Here is a 19,872-nt window from a genome sequence, read left to right as displayed (position 1 = left end):
CTGAGGTTCGAACCCGGATCCTGGAGTCAGTGGGTTAGTCATTGTGGTGTATAAGATGTAACGAAGCCTCCACAAGGGGGCGCTCACGTACAAGTTTAGTTAATTATTGTTAAATTTCTTTTGGCTGAAAGAGTTGAAACCTTGGCTTAGGGTATTGGGTATATACTGTACCTTTTCCAGCCTGAATAAGGACATGACAACACCTAGAATTAAAAAAAAAACATAAAATAGATCCAAACTGGTGATAAACGGTGAGGATTTAATTGAAATAAAATTAAAAATATGAGTAGCAGATCTATTGCATTATAGTAACAGTACAGTTCAGGGTTACTCTACAAGGAAGGGCATGTACAACGCACAATGAACATTCATCTAACACAGATTGCACACCAGTTACTCTAGTAATGCAGTCTAACACCAGACCCACCCTCCCGCCCTCCCTCCCTCCCTCCACCCTTTTCCCCTCCCCGAAGAAGAAAATATTAAGAATTATTATTTTCTATTTTTGTGATCAGGCCTTGATATCCATACACAGAATACAAAAGTGAACCCGAGGGTTTTCGGAATGGCCGGTTCGTACTGGTAATGGTCAGTCTGTACAGCTCTCAGGTCGTCGTCCTGTCGAATCATTTCATAATGCCTTAAAAATAATGCAAAATCATAATTACATTAATAACAATAATAGTAATAATAATGCCGAACGTGTACAGCGCACCGACACGAAGTCAGCCGCGTTAGACGTGCAACAGAAACGTACATAATCATAAAAAAAAAAAAAAGGAAATATCAGAATTGCATAAATACTTTATACAGTCCATACGGTGTGAAGGAATGAGCCAATCACATCGAACTCCCTCGAACAGAACCGTGAAACGTGTTTGTACGGACACGTCAAGGCGCAGAATTCAATTCTGACCGATATCGGTATCGACCTCAAGCTGCTCGTCGTGGGCAGAATCCCGAAAGCTCCGATGTCCTGATTGCACGCTAATAATATACAGTAAAATATCGGAATCGCAGCTAACGTAGCATAAAAAAAAGGGGTAATAATTCTGCCTTTAAAGTGTCTAATAGTTTCTTTAAAAAAAAAAAATGAAATAAAACCTCCCAAAAACGGTTCTTCAATCATAAAAGCAGCACATCCGATGCCGGTCTGCCCACGGTAGCTACATCGAAGATGATTCCAGTTAAAAATCGACAACGTGATTCATTTCATCATGACATGCAATTTCATTTCTGATTCAATTTCATCCGATTCAGTTTTATCCTGGTCAGGGTCGCAGTGGGTCTGGATCTGACGGGAAACGCTGGGCGGGCGGGCTCGCTCGCGCGAGGCAGGAACACCCCAGACGAAGGTGCTGCGTAGATGCACCTATGGGATTTGGACTCGTGGTGGCACTCCCAAACACCCCAGACGGGGCGACACCTCTGAGGTTCGAACCCGGATCCCGGAGTCGGTGGGTTAGCCAAGCAGAATGGGGTGGCAATCAATCACAGTGCTGACCGACATCACCAGTGAGGTTGGAACTCTGCACAGCCAGCGATCTAGGTTCCCCAGAACGCTGCAACAAGGCAGCACTGGCGCTCACATTAACGTGAGTCTATGATGTTTTAAAGCGTATAACAGACCGTATATCATGGTCAAGGTGGGTCCCGGAGCCTATACTGGTATTACTGGGCACACGACGTGTTACCGGGGTGTGTCGCTGCGAACGTAGGAGCTGAGATACCGTGGGCAACGCCTCGTCGTAACGCCTCGTCGTAACAGAATCCTGCATAACTAGATCGACGCAATCTCGTGTTAGTAACATTCGTCCCCGCTAGTGTTCCGGACGCCGTCCCCGGCGACGTCTACCGTCTACCGCACCCCTCCGACGCTGTATCACGGGCGACGTGTTTCATTTCCGAACGCCGACTTCTCGTGTTCACTTTAGTGTAGTTAAAAAGGCCATCGGAATATTTACACTATAAACATCTCGGCGCGTCGGCGCGTTCGGAATCGTCCGGAAACGTCAACCGGCTCGAGCGGGAGGCGGAGTAAGTGAGGAGGGAAAGCGGAACCCGGGACCCTGCTAATTCGGTTAGGTTCGAGTGTGTGTCGGGTCAGTGCTTTATGAGTAGTGTAGTGTGTGTGTGTGTGTGTGTGTGTGTGTGTGTGGGGGGGGGGTTTCTAAAGGTAGCGGTGCCGAGTTAGTTCTTGGAACCGTCTTCTGAGCTGCGTTCATGCTGCAGGTTGTAGTAACAGTTCTGGCACACGCGGACCGGAGACGAGATCTTCAGCCGCTTGATCTCGGACTGGAAGCGGCTGCACCTGGAAGAGGAAAAGTTGAGTGTTAGGAGCCGTAACATTAAATCCACCTCCTGTCCATTTTATCAGCTCCACTTACCATATAGGAGCACTTTGTAGATCTACAATTACTGACTGTAGTCCATCTGTTTCTCTGCATGCTTTGTTAGCCCCCGTTTATGCTGTTCTTCAATGGTCAGGACCCCCACAGAGCAGGTATTATTTAGGTGGTGGATTTTTTTTAATGCATTTTCTCCCCCCTTTAGCGCGTCCGATTGCCCAACTGCCCTGACCGAGGAGATCGAAGCTAACCCACATCCCCTCCCACAGCCGTATGCATCTTGCCACCCACACACTGTCGAGTGTGGCGCCACCTAGCGTCGCGTGCGGAGAGACGCACCCTGAGAGCGCTCCTTCCTCGTCTCCTCAGGTGTAGGCGCCTCTAATCAGCCGGCAGAGGTCGTAACCGCACCGTTCTGACGGAGAGAGACCCACGTCCGACCTTAGTCCCGCCCATCTGAACGACAGGCCAATCGTCGTCCGTGCGGCCGCTCGGCCTCGGTCGTCGGTAAGGCAGAGCTGGATTCGATACGACGTGTGTTTTTACCGCTGCGCCACCTGAGCGGCTTGTTGTGCTGGTATGAGTGGATCAGACACAACACCTCATCGTCACTGCTGGACTGAGAGTAGTCCACCAACCAAAAATCTCCAGCCGACAGCGCCCCGTGGGCGGCGTCCTGTGACCACTGATGAAGGTCTAGGAGATGACCGACTCAAACAGCAGCGATTGATGAGCGATCGTCTCTAGGTAGGGGTGTCTAATAGAGTGGACAGTGAGTGGACACGGTATTTAAAATCTCCAGCAGCGCTGCTGTGTCTGATCCACTCATACCAGCACAACACACACTAACACACCACCACCATGTCAGTGTCAGTGCAGTGCTGAGAATGATCCACCACCTAAATAATACCTGCTCTGTGGTGGTCCTGTGGGGGTCCTGACCATTGAAGAACAGGGTGAAAGGGGGCTAACAAAGTATGCAGAGAAATAGATGGACTACAGTCAGTAATTGTAGAACTACAAAGTGCTTCTATATGGTAAGTGGAGCCCATTAGTTTGGTCTTTCCCACCCAGCAGACTTGAGGCCAATTGTGGCCTGATAGAGCCGAGATTCGAACCCAGGAGCTGAAAATCTCGGCACTGGTGTGCTAGTGGACTGTGCCATTGCGCCACCTGACTTTAAGATAATTCTGCTTCCTTTTAAAGCCCTCATGGCCTCCTACCTAGGTGCACCTCTTTACCCTTACCATCCCGACCGCTGTGTATGTGTTCTCCTACCTGTACACCTCGCGCCTTGCACTTACTTTTGGCAGAAGAGCTGGCCGCAGTTCCTGCAGTGGTGGCGTCTCTCGGTGAGGGAGAACCGCACGGCGCAGGCCGAACATCCCTCCACCTGCTCGTCCTTCACCCAGTGATCGGCGGCGGAACGGCCCGGCTGCTCGCTCACCGACCAGCTGAAGACGCGGCCGCGCCCGTCCCCCACCACCACCTTGCTGTGGTCCCTGCGTACAGCGGCACAGAAGATCGACGGGCTCAGAACTAGCATCCTGATGGGATTGGTCTCTTCCAGGGTGTCACTGAATGACCTCACGGTCATCAAATGTCGACCCAATAATGAGAGTCAAGAACGACACTCGAATCTCAGCGGTGCTATCGGCCAGTCGGGCGTCTAGACAGACACGATCGGCCACGTCTGGGACGAAAGGAGGTTCGGAATAAGGTGGGTGCTTGGATCCAGGGTATTACTGCCTTACGCACAAGTGTTACCTGGTTTAACGTGGCCCGCTGGGACCTTGACCAGGATGATAAAAATGATATGAATGAGATAAGTACATACGATCTAGAGAACAGGACCCTTTCTAGATCTCTATATCTAGACCTAGCTAGTATTCTGCTCATTCGCTGACTGTCTGGTTTACCACCGCTTTATCCTGGTCAGGGTCGCAGTGGGTCAGATTCATTAGGCAAGAGGCAGGAAACACACCGAACAGGGCAGACACTCACATTAGGGGTGGGCAATATAATACCGGTACAGTTGTAAACTCGATATGATTTTTGCCATATCGCGATATTGTTAGCAAACGTGCATCACTCACTCTCAAGCGGCGTAACAGTGAAATAATGGCAACCAATGCAGAGAGTAGTACCGGAGTTAGCACTGAGGATGAACTAGTCCCTAAAAGCCTATCACTAGTGTGGAAGGTTTTCGGATACAGAAGGTCAGACTCCAAACTAAATTTGCAAAATTTGCAAAAGCACCCGTGTGAGTACGAGAATGATGTGAGAACAAAAACTGTGTCGGTGAACGAACACAGAATACACAGGTTAGCACACAGGTTACCATCTGAGAACGTTTAAAACACGAAAGCGCTAAGCGGAACGCTTTCCTTCGCGTATGAGCATGGAAACTGAATCCCTGAGTCAATGAGTCAGAAACGACTCTCTTCAGATGAATTATTCATTGGAATCGAATCAGAAAACTGTGCTCTTATCTGTGGTCAAGATTCATTCGTGTCGCTGAACTCCGGTTCAGGAGATTCAGATGTATGAACCAATCAGAGCTGCGAATTTAGACTGTGGGCGGTTTCAAACTCTCTCTTCATTGGTTGCTGTATAATTGACAGACACGCTTTCATTATGCAATGACAGCAAATCATGATCAAATATTAAACGTTTTCGGGATGTTTTTGATGTGATTGAGAGATTCTGCTGGTTTGTTTGATATAAATGTTGTCAATATGAATACAAATACAGCCTTATAATAATACAAAAAACACTGTAATTAGTCAGAATTGATCAGAACTACAATGTTTTGTGTTTTTAAGAGAAATTATAAACAATATAAGGTAAAATACGGGCAGTGGCCTGCCATTGTACTTTAAGTTTACATTATATCGTATCGTATATCACCACTTCTCAAAAGCATATGGAGATATGAGTTTTTTAGCCATATTGCCCAGCCCTACTGGAAGTGATGCTTCATTTAATGTACATTTAGTAACATTTGTACCTTAGATTTCCTGAGTGTCTGCAAAACAAAGGTGTTTTTAAAATAAACTTTTTTTTAAAAGTGTTCTTATACAGTTGTGTTCAAAATAATAGCAGTCCAACAGTCACTAACCAGATCAATCACTGTTTTTGGTAGAAATTATATTTATACATGGCAAAAAACTTACTAGTAGGTGTAGTAGAGTAATAAAAAACCAACAGACCCAACCATCATGACATGCATGCTGCTGATTCTGTGTAATTGAATAAGTAACTAAAACGGGCGTGTTCAAAATAATAGCAGTGTGAAGTTCAATTAGTGAGGTCATTCATTCTGTGAAAAAATGGGTGTCAAACAGGTGGCCCTTATTAAAGTATAAAAGCAGCAGACGTTGTACATGCTGGTTATGGTGCATTTCTCTCTAAAAAACAGAGTGAAATGGGTCGTTCCAGACATTGTTCAGAAGAACAGCGTACTTTGATTAAAAAGTCGATCGGAGAGGGAAAAACATATAAAGAAGTGCAGAAAATTATAGGCTGCTCAGCTAAAATGATCTCAAATGCTTTAAAACGGCAACCAAAACCAGAGAGACGTGGAAGAAAATGGAAAACTACCATTCGGATGGATTGAAGAATAGCCAAAATGGCAAAGACTCAGCCAATGATCAGCTCCAGGGAGATCAAAGAAGGTCTAAAGTTAGAAGACGCCTGTGTGAAGCCAAGCTATCGGCAAGAAGCCCCCGCAAAGTCCCATTGTTGCAAAAACGACGTGCTGAAGAGGTTACAATTTGCCAAAGAACACATTGACTGGCCTAAAGAGAAATGGCAAGAGAAACATTTTGTGGACTGACGAAAGCAAGATCGTTTGTCGGTTTGTCAGACGACCCCCGGACACTGAATTCAAGCCACAGTACACTGTGAAGACAGTGAAGCATGGTGGCGCAAGCATCATGATATGGGGATGTTTCTCATACTATGGTGTCGGGCCTATTTATCGCAGACCAGGGATCATGGATCAGTTTGAATACATCCAAATACTTGAAGAGGTCGTGTTGCCTCATGCCAAAGAGGAAATGCCCTTGAAATGGATGTTTCAACAAGACAATGACCCCAAACACACCAGTAAGCGTGCAACATCTCGGTTTCAGACCGACAAGATTAATGTTATGGACTGGCCAGCCCAATCTTAAACCTTAAACCAATAGAAAACTTGTGGGGTGACATCAAAAATGCTGTTTCTGAGGCAAAATCAAGAAATGCAGAGGAATTGTGGAATGTGGTCCGATCGTCCTGGGCTGGAATACCTGTTCACAGGTGCCAGAAGTTGGTTTACTCCATGAAACAGATGTTATACAACTGATTATTAGTTTAGTGGTTTACAGGAAAGCTAAATATTGAAGCATTTTTCAGTTTAAACAGTAAATGTTTGAGTTTGTAAAGAAAAATGCAGACTGCTATTTTTTTGAACAGCCTAATATTCCCTTTTCTTCACTTTCTGTAAAGAAATAACACATTTGATCAATTTTAATTCATGTTTTGATTTGGAAAAGAATGTGCAGTGTTCTCAATGCATTTGTGTGTATGAAAATAAAAGCTATTCTAAGAATTCTGAGCTTTATTCACTTTTTTAAACACACTGCTATTATTTTGAACACAACTGTATATCGCGAGTGAATATCGTTATCGCAAAACTATCCCAAAATATCGTGATATTATTTAAAGGCCATATCGCCCATCCCTAACTCACACTTGGGGCAATTTCTACTCGTGGGAGGAAACCCGAGCACCCGGAAAGGACCCAGGGGAATCGAACCCAGGCCCATTCCTTATACCCCACGCTCCAACACAGACACTTAAGCAGTGCTTACTTCGAGATGGCGAGCGCTGTGATTTCGGCTGGCTGAGCGTTGTCCTTGCGGTCGAAAGCCGTGTGCATGGTGAGTTTGCTCCGGAACACCAGCTGTCTCTCCCATCTGTAGCCTGCTCACACAAAACGGGACCAACAAACACGGTGTGTTAGCCTCGTGCGCAGAGGACTGTCCTAATTATTATATAGTCCACTAACATGGGAATTAAATGCAAATGCTTAATGTCCCGTCACAGATAGAGAACCACTGGTACGTCCCTGCTTGACCATTTCTTTAGGCAGGTAAGGACAATGATCATTGAGGTGTGTGTGTTTGGATCAGCCATAACACAGATCCACTTACCATATAGAAGCACTGTAGTTCAACAATTACTGACTGTAGTCCATCCGTTTCTCTACATACCTTTTTAACCTGCTTTCATGCTGTTCTTTATTGGTCAGGACCCCCACAGAGCAGGTATTATTTAGGTGGTGGATGATTCTCAGCACTGCAGTGACACTGACGATTTATGGTGGGGGGGTGTTAGTGTTAGTGTGTGTTGTGCTGGTACGAGTGGATCAGACACTGTGTCCACTTACTGTCCACTCCTACCTAGTCGGTCCACCTTGTAGATGTAAAGTCAGAGACGATCGCTCATCTATTGCTGCTGTTTGAGTCGGTCATCTTGTAGACCTTCATCAGTGGTCACAGGACGCTGCCACTGATGGTCAGTAACGCGTTACTCTAATCTGACCACATTTTTCAGTAACGAGTAATCTAACACGTTACTATTTCCAATCCAGTAATCAGATTAAAGTTACTTATCCAAATTACTGTGCGTTACTATTTTTGTCATTTTCCTTAGTAAAAAGATATATTTTTGCTTTCTTCTTGCGTCTCGGGGAGTGACGTCTGTCCTATGCGACAATTAAGTCACGGGCTGCGTCCGGAATCGCATACTTAGTAGTATACACTTAGAAGTATGCACTACTCGGCCGGTAAAGAAGTACATCTTACCAACGTCAAGTGATGACGTGGGGACGTGATGACGTAATATCACCATAGTTACAGAGTCATTACAAACCCCACTCGCCAAAATTTAGGATATTTATCGTCTTTTTGTTATTTATTTGTCTTAAAAATTTTTTATTTTATTTATCTTACTTACACTTGTGAACAGAGGACGCCGCCATCTTTCTTGTTTCTTATTCCGCTTCAATCGCCTACGCAGCTCCAGTTGCATTATGGGATACATTAGCGGACCGCATTATGTAACTAATAAAGTAACTTGTAATCTAACTTAGTTACTTTTAAAATCAAGTAATCCATAAAGTAACTAAGTTACTTTTTAAAGGAGTAATCAGATTACTTTTTCAAGGTAACTATGCCATCACTGGACGCTGGATATTTTTGGTTGGTGGACTATTCTCAGTCCAGCAGTGACAGTGAGGTGTTTAAAAGCTCCAGCAGCGCTGCTGTGTCTGATCCACTCATACCAGCACAACACACACTAACACACCATCACCATGGTGCTGAGAATGATCCACAACTCAAATAATACCTGCTCTGTGGTGGTCCTGTGGGGGTCCTGACCATTGAAGACCAGCATGAAAGGGGGTTAACAAAGCATGCAGAGAAACGGATGGACTACAGTCAGTAATTGTAGAACTACAAAGTGCTTCTATATGGTAAGTGGAGCTGATAAAATGGACAGTGAGTGTAGAAACAAGGAGGTGGTTTTAATGTTATGGCTGATCGGTGTATGTGCTGCTGTTACAGATGTGTATCCATGATTGGTGATGTGCAGAGACGGGGGATCCTATTGGATGGACAACCATCTGTGCATCATGAGGAAAACGTTTCTGTAGGTTCTGTGCTCTACTGTTACAGACCTGCTCTGAGTTTGCTGTACGGCCGTGGCTCCGGGCCGCTGGGCTGCAGCGGCTGCGGCACGGGCTGCGGCACGGGCTGCGGCACGGCGTGAGCGGTGGCGGGCGCGTTGGCGCTGGGATTGACCGGCTTGGCCTGTCCCTCCGAGTAGTTGACGAACACGAAGCCCTCCTTCTCGTCCACGCTGAGCGAGTCGGACCAGCGGCGCGAGTCCTCGGAGCTGGAGGTCCGGGCGCGGGGAGGTTTGGGGGGGTGCGTGGCGCTGCCCGGTTGGCCGTTGGGCGCCTGGGTTTGGCAGTCTTGGCTCACGCTGGCGTCCTCGCCATCTGACTCGCTGCTGTCCTCGTCGGCGGGTTCGCGCCCGTCTGGGGGGTGAGGAGGGAGGCGATCGGGTTAGGGAAGGACCGCATTTCATTCAACCTGACTACTGTGCAGACTATATGGACAAAAGTATTTGGACACCCGTTCTAATTACTGAATGTATGCGCTAACAGTTGGTATTGTGATTCATCAATTTTATGAAGGAAAACAGTTTAGGGAAGACCCTTTCCTGTTCCATATAAAGACCTAAAAATCTCAAGTCCTGACCTCAGCCCCACTGAACAGCTCTGGACATCAAACATCAATGGGCACAAATTCCCACAGACATACTTCAAAGTCTTGTGAGAAGCCTTATCATAAGAGTGGCTACTGTTCTAGCTGAAAATGGTATTTAAATACCATTTGTTTTTTAAATGGGACGTCCATTAAGCTCACAGTCTGGTGTCCAAATACTTTTGGTCATTCAGTGTATAAACAACTCCTAAATAACCGATTTTGATTAATTAAGTGAAGAAATCGCAGGTTGGCGCTGGGCATTACCGATTTTTTCCTCTCCGCAGCAGTCGGGCACATCCGAGGGCTCGACGGGTCCTGGCGCAGGGGTTTCTGGGACTTGAAGGAACTCCATTCTCCAAAACTACAAGACACGTGGCAACACGGTTAATCAAAAAAAAAAGCACGGACAGACTGGACAAACTAGTACGCGAGGGCGGTCGGGCGTTACCCTGACGACGCCGTCCGAGTGTCCGGTGACGATGACGTTCTGCGTGTCCCACTCGTTCATCTCGGACACGCAGCAGCACAGGATCTGCTGGCTCCGCCCCGTGAAGGTGTTGGCGCTGGCGATGGGGTTGCCGTTGATGCTCCAGACGTGGATGTAGGTGCCGGCGCAGGACACGACGTCGCCCTGCGTGGGAGAGGTCGGGGGTTAAACCTGGGTTCGGGGGTTTGTACATGGAGCGCGTGTGCTCGACCGGCCCCACCTGAACACTCACCGTGAGCTCGTTGATACAGAGCGCCGAGACGGGAGCGCGGTGGCCCCTCAGCTGCGTCACGAACGACAGCTTGTTCAGATCCCAGACGATGCAGGTGCGGTCGCGGGAGCCGCTCACGACGATGTGGTAGGCCGAGGACGCCGTCAGACAAGTCACCGCGTCCGTGTGACCCAGCAGGGCCTGGAAACGAGAGACCAAGGGTCACGGTGGGTCCGATTCACTGGGCGAAAGGCAGGAAACACCCCGGACAGGCCGCCAGTACATCACAGGGCACACCCTCATACCTAGGGGAACTTTAGTATCTCTGTTTAGCCTGTGGTACGCTTTTATCGTGTCATATCAAACAGTTCGTCTCATTGGGGGCGCTTTGAAAAGGTCAAAGTCAAAGTTCAATCAGGTGAACGGGCGGTTTAGTCCAATCAGAACACCCCACATGACCCTGATGCACAAAATAAGCCCCTCCTCCTGCTTTTTTTTTGATCATGTGATCAGATCCAGGTTAAATTTTATGGCAGGTCTGTTTCTGGTGTCTGTGCGGGCGCTCGACCGGTTGATAGCAGAGCTGAGATGCGAACCCGAGAGCTCGAAATCTCAGCACCACAGTAGATCTTTTGTTAGTCTGAATGAGACACCAGGCGCCAGACGCCTTCATATCCTTTGGCACCAATGAGTCTTGGCCGCCCAACAACCTGTCAACGGTTGTGGCATGTCCCGCCCTCTACTACTCACCATGCCTTGCTGTTTTGGAGGTACTTCAAGCCAGTCATCTGGCCATATTAAAGCGCCTTTTACATACCCATAAATATATATATATATATTTATATTTACATATAAGGATTATACTAGAGATAAAAACACAACAAAACTAAGACATTTGTTCCGTTACCTGTTTGAGCGTGAGGGTTTTGGCCTTTTCTTTAGCCGTGCTCGTTTCCCAAACGCAGATGCCGGTGCTCGTGCCACCGGTTATCACCAGCTTGGGATTCGGACAGATTGCGCACAAGATCTGACCCCATTCAGACAAGCACTCGTAAACGATCACCGCCTGTAACAAAACATACAAGTAAATAAATGAATACAACTCCAATCAAGCGTTTCACTGACACATCATCTGTGTGACACAAACTGAATGAATGCAAATGACATCATTTCTTACTAAAGATTAGAATCAGAAGGTCTGATTGGTTCAGAAAGCTGGTTCAGTCTTTCAACCATTAGCGCCAATTCTGTAGGAGCGTTCCATTCACCCCAGTTGTTCCTGTGAAGTGCACTACGTAGGGTATTCCACCATTTGAAGTGAGATTCCAATCCAAAGGTAACGAAAATGTTCAAATGAAGTGAACTTCAAACTCGTAACATATAAGTAATTGTCCCACGTAACTAATGTTAACACATGCTGCGACTCGGTTCGATCTCTGGTTCATGGTGGCCGTGATTTGTCCCTGCCTGTACTACCATCTATGGCTTTCTGTTTTGGGGTACTTCAACCCAGTCGTTTGGCCATATTGATCATCAACCATACACAGATCAGTCATAACATTAAAACCACCTCCTTGTTTCTACACTCACTGTCCATTTTATCAGCTCCACTTACCATATAGAAGCACTTTGTAGTTCTACGACTACTGACTGTAGTCCATCTGTTTCTCTGCATGCTTTGTTACCCCCCTTTCATGCTGTTCTTCAATGGTCAGGACCCCCCCAGGACCACTACAGAGCAGGTATTATTTAGGTGGTGGATCATTCTCAGCACTGCAGTGACACTGACATGGTGGTGGTGTGTTAGTGTGTGTTTTGCTGGTATGACTGGATCTGACACAGCAGCGCTGCTGGAGCACCTGTGTCACTGCTGGGCTGAGAGTAGTCCACCAACCAAAAATATCCAGCCAAAAGCGCCCCGTGGGCAGCGTCCTGTGACTCAAACAGCAGCGATAGATGAGCGATCGTCTCTGACTTTACATCTACAAGGTGGACCGACTAGGTAGGAGTGTCTAATAGAGTGGACAGTGAGTGGACACGGTATTTAAAAACTCCAGCAGCACTGCTGTGTCTGACCCACTCATACCAGCACAACACACACTAACACACCACCACCATGGCAGTGTCAATGCAGTGCTGAGAATGATCCACCACCTAAATAATACCTGCTCTGTGGTGGTCCTGACCATTGAAGAAAAGTATGTAGAGAAACAGATGGACTACAGTCAGTAATTGTAGAACTACAAAGTGCTTCTATATGGTAAGTGGAGCTGATAAAATGGACAGTGAGTGTAGAAACAAGGAGGTGGTTTTAATGTTATGGCTGATCGGTGTATATTAATAATAATAATAAAGGCTTTGCAGCAGTGAACATGTGAGCAGAGTGTTGCTAGGATGAAAGCCGCTGACCTTGTCCGATTCGTAGTTGGCCAGTCTGCAGCTGAGGTCGGCGTAACCCCAGGCGAACGTCTTGTTCCAGGCAGGAGGCACCAGCACTTTGTTCTGCTCTACCGCCAGGATGCCCTTATCGGTACAAACTATCTGACCCACCGGCTCCTTCAGTTCTGCAACCCACACACACACACATGAATCTGTATATTAAAAATGTAAAAAGCGCAAATATAAAACGCAAGACAGGACAGCCAGACGTCTACGGTACCTTTGACCGGGGCGAGGGAGGGACGCAGGTTGTCCAGGTGGTGGAAGAAGATCTTGTCTGTGGTGGAGCTGATGGAGGCGGTAATGCCCGGAACGTCCCCGTTGGATTTGCTGCGCACCCGCTTAGGGGGGTGGGGCTTCTTAAAGAGCTGCGATAAAATCCACACGTACAGATTTAATCTTCATTCTAAATATAAATTATGAGATATGAAATATTCACTAGTTATAATGTATGGGCGCTTGAATTAGGTTTGCCCACTACCACTGGGTTCCAGAGGTTGAATCCCTAGCGAGAAGGGATGGGGTGGTCATGCTTCACATGACCATGATGTTAGAGGCTTCCATGCGCAAAATAAGCCCCTCCTCCTGCCTTTTGTTTGATCATGTGATCAGGTCTAAATGTATGTACAGTATTGCAGGGGGTCGGGGGTGAATACTTCTGCTCAGATAGGTGGTTATGTGAGTACAAGCATGTATTTGGTGGAGATGTGAATAATTTGCTCAGATAGGTGATTGTGTGTGTGAAAGCATGTATTTGCTGGGGAGCTTATGTATCAACAATACGCTGGGCGGGGCATGTACACATTTTTAGGTATCCAGTTATCCTGCTAAATACAACTTGTTAGCCACTCAACATTGATCAGATATTATGGGGGGTCGAATCCCCAGCAGTGCTATCAACCAGTCAAGGGTCTACCTGGTGAAGGGACTTCCAAGAAGCTTCCATGCGCAAAATAAGCCCCTCCCCCTGCTTTTTCTTTGATTATGCGATCAGTAAAGAATTTCAGTTGTAGGTCTGCCACAAAGCCCATGTCAACGTAAAGCTCACTTGACTGTGGACAGTGTCATCCAGGTTCCATTTCATAGCACACCCGTTTTTGGTGGAAGTGACCAATCATGTCTGTGTGGGCGCTCGCCCGGGTGATAGCACGGCCGAGATTCGATCAAGAGCTCAAAATCTGAGCAATGGCTCAATGGATCAGCGTGTTTGACCGCTGCGCCGCCAGAGCTCCCCCGATCAAGATTTCTAATGAGGAATTATAAAGCCCTGTCCCAAATTTAAATGACAAAATGTACTGTATGCTTAGTCTGACCCAGCAGAGTTTCAGAAAACACCACCATAGACTTCAGAAAGCACCTGTTTGGGGATCTGGCCGAAGTTGTTGATGAAGCCGATGGTGGCGGTCTCTTTCAGAGGGTCGTTGATGTTGTAGATGTCCACTTGGCCCTCGTAGAAGAGATGATGGAACACGTTGACGGCCTCCATGGCTGGAGGACCCTGCTGCTTGTAGCCGAAAATGAGGTCGATCCACTCGTGCAGGTGGGCGCTCACGTAGTCGCACTCCAAAGCCTGAACACACACCGAGGAACAGAGGTGCAGTGCTGATTACATAAGTGTCTGTCTGGACCTTCACAAGATGAATAAAAGCATCTAGACACCTGACATCTCGTTCCAAACCAGGGGCATTAATACCAAGTTGCTCCAACTTTACTACACTAAGTTGGATGAATATTTTTGCTTAGATAGGCGATTGTGTGTGTGCAAGCATGTATTTGGTGATGTTAATTTTGCTCAGATAGGTGATTGTGTGTGTGCAAGCATGTATTTGGTGGAGATGTTAATACCTTTTCTCAGACAGGTGATTGTGTGTGTGCAAGCATGTGTTTAGTGAAGGTATGCATGATGTTGCTCAGATAGGTGATTGTGTGTGTGCAAGCATGTATTTGGTGATGTTAATTTTGCTCAGATAGGTGATTGTGTGTGTACAAGCATGTATTTGGTGGAGATGTTAATTTTGCTCAGATAGGTGATTGTGTGTGTGCAAGCATGTATTTGGTGGAGATGTTAATACTTTTTCTCAGACAGGTGATTGTGTGTGTGCAAGCATGTATTTGGTGGAGATGTTAATACTTTTTCTCAGACAGGTGATTGTGTGTGTGCAAGCATGTATTTGTTAGAGATGTGAATAATTTTGCTCAGATAGGTGATTGTGTGTGTGCAAGCATGTATTTAGTGAAGGTATGAATGATGTTGCTCAGATAGGTGATTGTGTGTGTGCAAGCATGTATTTACATCTGTCATTTAGCAGATGCTTTTATCCAAAGCGACTTACAGTTGTGACAGTGTACAGTCTAAGAAAGTGAGGGTTAAGGACCTTGCTCAAGGGCCCAACAGTGGCAACCTGGCAGTGGTGGGGACTGAACCAGCAACCTTCTGATTACTAGTCCAGTACCTTAAGCGCTAAGCTACAGCCCTATTTTTTGCCATGTATTTGTTAGAGATGTGAATAATTTTGCTCAGATAGGTGATTGTGTGTGCGCAAGCATGTATTTACATTTGTCATTTAGCAGATGCTTTTATCCAAAGCGACTAAGTCAAGGACAAACAGTGGCAACCTAGCAGTGGTGGGGATTGAACCAGCAACCTTCTAATTACTAATCCAGTACCGCCCTATTTGCTACCATGTATTTGCTGGAGATGTGAATAATTTTGCTCAGATAGGTGATTGTGTGTGTGCAAGCATGTATTTGCTTTGTACAAATCTGTAGGCATCAAGTTAGTCTGCTAAATACAACTTGTTAGCCACCCAACAAGGGTTCATTGGTGTTGCTCTGGCGCCATACTTGAGCTACCGACCCGGCCAGATGTCCCGCAAACACAACTGACCATATTTGGACAGGGTCTCTTCCCTTTGGAATATGTGATCTCAGGGACTGCCTATGCAAGTGGGGAGGGGAGAGTCACGGCTCTGTATGGGAACCCAACACTGGCAGGCGATTAGAAGCGGCGCCATCTAGGGATTCTCACCTGTCTGTGGACCCTGATGAACTCCCTCGGATCTCCTTTAGCCCAGGGCGGCAGGATCACGTCCCCGAGCCTCGTGCCGTTCTGCTTGCTCCCTGTTTTACAGAAACAAGAATCCATCAAACGTTGGCATCGCATCGACCTACGTGGCACCTACATGAGGACGAAAAATATTCAAACTTCACTACCCAGGTCAAAGTTATTGGAGTTGAGCAGGAACTCGGGGAGGTAGAAGAACTCCGGGATGAGCTCCTTGACGTCTGCCATGTTGTGTTTGGAGGCCGACAGCCAGGCTTCTCGCACGCTGTGGAACATCCGGTCGGCCAGATCGAAGTGGCCGCCCTGGAAATGCAAGACAAAGGTATTTGGACAATCTTGGCATCGTTCTCCAGGTACGGACTGACTCTGGAGCCTACAGGAGATCTTCAGATCTTTAAAAACTTTAAAAAGTTCCACCTTTGACTCATTAGTGAGGGGTGATCTAGATGTTTCTGGCAACTCGCCCATGTCCTTCTTATTATGGAATCATGCACATTGACCTATCTAAGACCAGTCAGGCCTACAGTTCTTTGGATCTTAATCTGGGTTCCTCAGAGACCGTCTGGATGAAATTTTAGTAGCCAATCCAGATGTTCTGCAAACACAACTGGTCATATTTGAGGGATGGAGGGTTGGACAGGGTCTCGTCCCTTTGGAATATGTGATCTCAGGGAGGCTCTGCCTATGCAAGGGGGAGGGGGGAGTCTCATGGAGCACAGCGATACGCCTCTGTATAGGAACCCAACACTGGCAGGTGATTAGAAGCGGCGCAGCTTGGACCAATGTCGAAGAATCAAGGGATTCTCACCAGTATACACAGTCACGGACAATTTTGTACGGAAAACTATTGTTACTTAACACAGTCCACCACTGCATCTAGAAATCCAACCGAAAATTCCATTATGCATAAAGAAAGCCGTAAATCAAGACTCGAGTTCTCTGGGCCCGAGTTAATCTCAGACGGACCAAAGGACAGCTTTAATGTAATTACTTGAACGATCTGTTCTCACTCACCTGCAGCCTGAGGAAGATCTGAGTGAACGGTTCCATTCGCAACAGATAGGACGCCACGATCATGGCGGAGGAGTAATGCGTTCCGTAATGATACGCCGGGGTCTCACCTACCCAGACCAGAACATACAAGAATCAGCCAGGCGAAGCGCAGAAACTGTACGGCTAAGTACAAACCCTCGAGTGTCTGTTCCTACCATTAGGATCCTCCCAGTCCTTGAATCTCTTCTTGTACTGGATGAGTCGGTCGTCGGTCTGGGCACCCATGGGCTTGGACAGGTTACGGAATGTCTTGGGGTTATTGAGGTCCAGTTCCTGTAGGGATATCGGACGTTACTGAAGTTATGTGGTATCCACGGAGATTTCAGCATGATATCTCTTAAAGGTGATTGTGTGTGTGCAAGCATGTATTTGCTGGGGAGCTTATGTATCAAGTATATGCTGATTGGGCAGTACATGTACAGATATCAAATGTTACTGAAGTTATGTGGTACCCTTGGACATTTCAGCGAGATAGGTGATCGTGTGTGTGCGAGCATGTATTTGGAGGAGATGTGAATCATTTTGCTCAGATAGGTGATTGTGTGTGTAGAAGCATGTATTAAGAGGAGATGTGAATCATTTTGCTCAGATAGGTGATTGTGTGTGTGCAAGCATGTATTAGGAGGAGATGTGAATCATTTTGCTCAGATAGGTGATTGTGTGTGTGCAAGCATGTATTAGGAGGAGATGTGAATCATTTTGCTCAGATAGGTGATTGTGTGTGTAGAAGCATGTATTAGGAGGAGATGTGAATCATTTTGCTCAGATAGGTGATTGTGTGTGTGCGAGCATGTATTTGGAGGAGATGTGAATCATTTTGCTCAGATAGGTGATTGTGTGTGTGCGAGCATGTATCTGATGGAGAGATTATGTATCAAGTATACGCTGATTGGCTGGTACACGTACACATTTCTAGTTCCTGTACAGATATCTCATGTTACTGAAGTTATTTGGTAACCATGGCGATTTCAGCTTGATCTGTACCCATCACTGCGACAAAAGGACGAGACTGACCCCTTGACACAGAGACGAAGTGTCACAACTGCGCCAGCAATGGGGAACCGATTCGACCTCCCACCCTCAGGCACAGCCAATGTTGCCTGTTTGAACCCTTTGTTTCATAGAAGGCTCAGTACTTGTGTGTGTATTTGACAGCATATGGTTGCTAGCAGGCTGGTTAACGCTAGGTGTAATATATCTCTTAAACAATTACCTCAGAGTCAAAGTCCGCCAGGATCCAGGGGAAGACCGGGTACTGCATCAGGTCGTTGTAGGACCTGCCGGCCAGCGTGTTCAAATGCATCAGATACTGGAAGTTGCTGATCTCGCCTCTCTGAGGAGACACAAATGAGCATTTTAGAACACATATTCCATGATTGACCGGCAGGTGATTAGAAGCGGCGCAGCCTGGACCCATGTCGAAGGGGGTGTGTGGTGATCTGTCTCTGATCAGATCTGTGAATCTAGGGATTTTCACCTGTCTGTGGACCCTGATGAACTCTTATGGATCTCTAGGGATTGTCTCGATTGTCCATCTTCACGGACAATTTTGTACGGAAAACTATTGTTACTTAACACAGTCCACCGCTGCGTCTAGAAATGCATCCTGAAATTCTGTTACGCACGGAGAAATAAGTACATCAGTTCTACGCGGAGACTTAGTCGAGTTCTCTGGGCCCGAGTTCATCTCAGATGGACCGAAAGGCAGCCTAAAGGGCAATGATAGCCTGTTATAGGAGAGAGCCTGTATGCGTAGTCCGAAGGGCCGGACATGGATCGCCAGTGATCACAAGTGGTTTAAATCAACCGCTTACCTCCCATCGTTGTGTAACCGATTTCTCTCCTACTAAAGTGCTAAGGAGGCCAGATCTAAAAAAACAAACAAACAACAGTTAATCGATCATGCAATTCGGCTCTTGATTATTTCACGGCGTTATGCTGGAGACATCTCGTACCCTTGCTCCACACTGGTGTTGGGTCGCTGTCCGGAGACCGACTCCGAGCTGTCTGCTAACGACGGTACGACTGCCAGGAACCTGCAAACAAAAAGTTGATTATCTGACTAATTTGGACTCGGATTAATTCGATCAAGGTTTGGGTACTTTACCTCTGATAGACCTTGTTCCGGACTCCCTTCTGGAAGGCCAGGAGGTAGTTCCTGCCGTCGCCCGAGAACACCTCCACTGCCATCGGCTGGAACGGGAGACAAAATGCCAGAGGGGGTTTGTTTAGGGTTCGGTTAATCCAGCACCATGCGGGTAAAAAAAAAGGGGTTCTGATTGAGCCCCTATTCGTACCTGCAGGAGGTAGCGGCGCTTGTGCACCTCTTTGATGTCTTCGTAGGCGAAGATACTGCAGGTTCGCTTCAGCTGACTCTGGCTCTGTCGAGCACCTCTGGGGATGATTGGCTCGTGCATGCTGGGAAATAACAAACGTTAACGTTGAGATTGACAGCAATGGGTTTGGTTTATGTCCCCCTTTTCCCAAGACAGGCGATCACGGGTGTATAGGTGCCCGCCAGGCTAATACCGTCAAACCTAGAACCCAGCAGTGGTGGTATATCAGACATCCCAAGTCTCCCGGAAGTTCCGGGAGTCTCCCGCATATACATAGCGGCTTCCTGATGCCCGCAGGTCAGATAAAATCTCCCGGAATCTAGAACGAGCGGCCAAGAGCGACACAAACGCGCACGCAGGCGACACAGACTTTATTCCCCCATTGCGCATTAAATCCGTTATCTGCTATACAATCTAGCGCACTGTGTAGGGAACATAAATCAATTGTCTAATATACTGTCTAGTGCACTATGTAGGGAACATAAATCCGTGATCTGATACACAATCTAGTGCACTGTGTAGGGAACCTAAACCAATTGTCTAATTCACTATCTAGTGCACTACGTAGGGAACATAAATTCATATCTAAAATACCATCTAGTGCACTAAGTA

General features: G+C 46.8%; 1 protein-coding gene across 4 annotated transcripts in view; it reads right to left on the bottom strand.

Annotated features, from left to right (window-relative positions):
* Nucleotides 1-239: 239 nt before the first annotated feature.
* The window catches only part of wdfy3 (WD repeat and FYVE domain containing 3), a 94,328-nt gene continuing 74,695 nt past the window's right edge, over nt 240-19,872 (bottom strand). For all 4 annotated transcript variants that reach the window (XM_063018042.1, XM_063018040.1, XM_063018041.1 and 1 more), the window contains 20 exons: nt 19,222-19,342; nt 19,032-19,117; nt 18,880-18,960; nt 18,739-18,793; nt 18,138-18,257; nt 17,080-17,197; nt 16,886-16,992; nt 16,021-16,174; nt 15,836-15,927; nt 14,165-14,377; nt 13,028-13,175; nt 12,778-12,932; nt 11,276-11,434; nt 10,390-10,569; nt 10,119-10,301; nt 9,935-10,031; nt 9,076-9,438; nt 7,205-7,316; nt 3,653-3,850; nt 240-2,311 (listed from right to left, as the gene is read on the bottom strand). In XM_063018042.1, coding sequence (XP_062874112.1) covers nt 2,191-2,311; nt 3,653-3,850; nt 7,205-7,316; nt 9,076-9,438; nt 9,935-10,031; nt 10,119-10,301; nt 10,390-10,569; nt 11,276-11,434; nt 12,778-12,932; nt 13,028-13,175; nt 14,165-14,377; nt 15,836-15,927; nt 16,021-16,174; nt 16,886-16,992; nt 17,080-17,197; nt 18,138-18,257; nt 18,739-18,793; nt 18,880-18,960; nt 19,032-19,117; nt 19,222-19,342 — 2,863 coding nt within the window. In that variant the 3' untranslated portion in view covers nt 240-2,190. The remainder of the gene's footprint in view (nt 2,312-3,652; nt 3,851-7,204; nt 7,317-9,075; nt 9,439-9,934; nt 10,032-10,118; nt 10,302-10,389; nt 10,570-11,275; nt 11,435-12,777; nt 12,933-13,027; nt 13,176-14,164; nt 14,378-15,835; nt 15,928-16,020; nt 16,175-16,885; nt 16,993-17,079; nt 17,198-18,137; nt 18,258-18,738; nt 18,794-18,879; nt 18,961-19,031; nt 19,118-19,221; nt 19,343-19,872) is intronic.

The sequence above is a fragment of the Trichomycterus rosablanca genome, chromosome 21 (genome assembly GCF_030014385.1).
Source record: "Trichomycterus rosablanca isolate fTriRos1 chromosome 21, fTriRos1.hap1, whole genome shotgun sequence".
NCBI classification, from domain to species: Eukaryota; Metazoa; Chordata; class Actinopteri; order Siluriformes; family Trichomycteridae; genus Trichomycterus; species Trichomycterus rosablanca.
The sequence above is the reverse complement of the archived record's forward strand: the minus strand, read 5'-3'. Positions and strand labels throughout refer to the sequence as shown.